The sequence below is a fragment of the Platalea leucorodia genome (assembly GCF_965183815.1).
Source record: "Platalea leucorodia genome assembly, chromosome: 16".
In the NCBI taxonomy this organism is placed as follows: Eukaryota; Metazoa; Chordata; class Aves; order Pelecaniformes; family Threskiornithidae; genus Platalea; species Platalea leucorodia.
In genome coordinates, this window is record NC_138838.1 from 9,785,384 (window position 1) to 9,787,684 (window position 2,301).

The following is a 2,301-nucleotide window of genomic DNA, read 5'->3' on the forward strand; positions in this document are numbered from 1 at the left end:
GATTGCCATTTCAAAAGCAAGGTGACAGCTGGAATCCAGCCATATATATATATGTAAAAATTAAAAATATATTTTATTTAGCTATGGATATAGATATAGAGATATGAAAATAAAACCCCAGGGCTGCCCCCGCCCGCGCTCGGCCCCGCCCGCCGCTCGGCGGTGGACTGGCGAGCCTGGGTGGAGGCGCTCGGCGCTCCGCCGGCCGGAAGCGGGGCAGTGGCGGGCGCCATGCGGGCAGCGCGGCCCTGCGGCGTTTGCGGGGCGGCCGGCGCCGCCAAGTACCGCTGCCCGCGCTGCGCCGCCGCCTAGTGAGGGCCGGGGCGGGGGGCGGGGGGCGGCGGGGGACCGGGGGCGGTAGCGGCGGGGAGTGGGGGGCGGCGCGGCCTTGCCCGCCCGGTGAGGCGAGCGGCGGCCGCGCGGTGAGGGATGAGGGGGGCGGCGGCCGCGCGGTGAGCGGCCGCCTCCCACCCTCACCGGCGCCCATAACGGTGGCTCTCGCCCCACAGCTGCTCCGTGCCGTGCTGCAGGACCCACAAGGGTGAGTGACCGGCGGGACGGGGACGGGGCGGGGGCGAGGGGCCGCCCCGCTGCTAACGCCGTCTTCTCCCGCAGAGCGATGCACGCCGGAGCCCGAGCGGGAGCGGTCGGCGGCCGGAGAGGCCTTCCCCGGCGGGGCGAACCGCGCCGGGCAGCACGCAGGTAGGGGACGGGACGGGACGGGCGGGCTGCGAGGGCGCGGGGAGCCGCCGGCCCCCTGCAGCGCTGCTGTCCTCGCCCGCAGACAGCCCCTGGTCGGTGGAGGACATCCTGACAGAAGATGACGAGCAGGACCGCGTCCCGCTGCAGAAACTCAAGCTTTTAGGTAATCTTGAGAAGTCAGAAGTCAGCCGGGGGGCAGGTGGCAGCGGGCCTGCGGCAAAGCAAGCAGAGATGCTCACAATTCCCGTGAATTCCTCATGGAGCACTGCAGTTTATCCCAGTCGTGCACTTCATTGCAAGGCCTTAAAGACTTAAATGTCAGATATCTGGCCTTTCACCATGTCTCTTTGAAAGCTTATTTGCAAAATAAGGCTGGTCTCAACCGCATTTGTAACTGTTCAAGATCAGCACTGTTTATCTTTTTCTTTTTGTGTTTTTCAAAGGGGAATCGGAAGAACTGAGAGGCTTGCTTCTGAATCCACATCTCAGGCAGCTGCTGCTGACAGTCGATCAAGCAGAAGATAAAAGCTCCCTCATGAAAACGTACATGCAGGAGCCGTTATTTGTTGAGTTTGCAGACTGCTGTTTGAGAATTGTTGAACCTCCAGAGAAGGAGAACATTCTGCCTGAGTGAGCTACTTGGGGAAGATTTTTCTTTCCTTGAGATTTGTTTCCCTCTGACAGAAGAGATTTGACTGCACCCGGTGCTGCTGTGGTGCCCCATTCTGTGTGTTTCCTCAGGGCCTGGGCACACTTTGCTCGTGGATGTCAGTGCTCTAATTTTCAATTTAGAGTTGATAAGCAGCGACATAGACGTGTTGGAATGATTTCTAGATACTAGGAATTAAACGTGATGTTCTATGGACTTGCTTTCTCTTGGTACAGAAGTACTGTCAACCATGGGAAACATTGCTTCCCAATACAATTATATTAAATATATTTGCATTTGTTTTAATCCACAAACTAATCTGAAATGTTTTTGTTAACTAAACCTTGTTGCGGATGGTCAGACACGTTTACAAGGTATTTAAGGGTTTATTTAAAAGTGGCATACATAGAGGAGGTGAACATTTTCAAGACCCCTGTGAGCAACAGAGAGCGCTTCTGCTGAGAACCTTGGCCCCTTGGCAGAGGCAATGCTACTGACTTGGTAGTGCCAGAAGCACATGGCAGTTGTGAGAGTACATATATTTTGGTCCTATAGATAAAAAGCACGAGTCCAGTCTCACTTTTCCCTGAGACGTCTGCCGTTAGTGTTGCAGTTGGCTGCTGCTCGCTTCCTCAGTCAGAGTCGGAAGCGTTATGGTGTTACTGAACGCGCGCGGTCAGTCAGAATAGTTGTAGCTGTACCTCCGAACGAGCACCCAGCACGCATCAGAGATGCCTGCCTTATTTGCTCTCTCGTTACTAGCCTCTTGCTTCTCCCAGGCAGTGCCAGAAGTGTTCAGTTCAAGTATATATCGCTTAAAGCACTTGATCTGTTTTAATTATGTCGAGTGTTCTCATAGTACTGATATTTCCTCTAATATGTGCATGTGCGTGAGAGGAGGAATGCCCCCCCGTGCATTCTAAATTTGAAGTATAGTATATTATACGTAC

At 54.8% G+C, this 2,301-nt stretch overlaps 1 protein-coding gene across 1 annotated transcript; it reads left to right on the forward strand.

Annotated features, from left to right (window-relative positions):
* The first annotated feature begins 213 nt into the window (after window positions 1–213).
* ZNHIT3 (zinc finger HIT-type containing 3) lies at window positions 214–1,567 on the forward strand. Its single transcript, XM_082328182.1, is given in 5 exon segments — window positions 214–311; window positions 510–541; window positions 616–706; window positions 708–865; window positions 1,146–1,567. Coding segments are annotated over 5 exon segments (552 nt in total). The 5' UTR covers window positions 214–231; the 3' UTR covers window positions 1,337–1,567.
* Window positions 1,568–2,301: the final 734 nt, after the last annotated feature.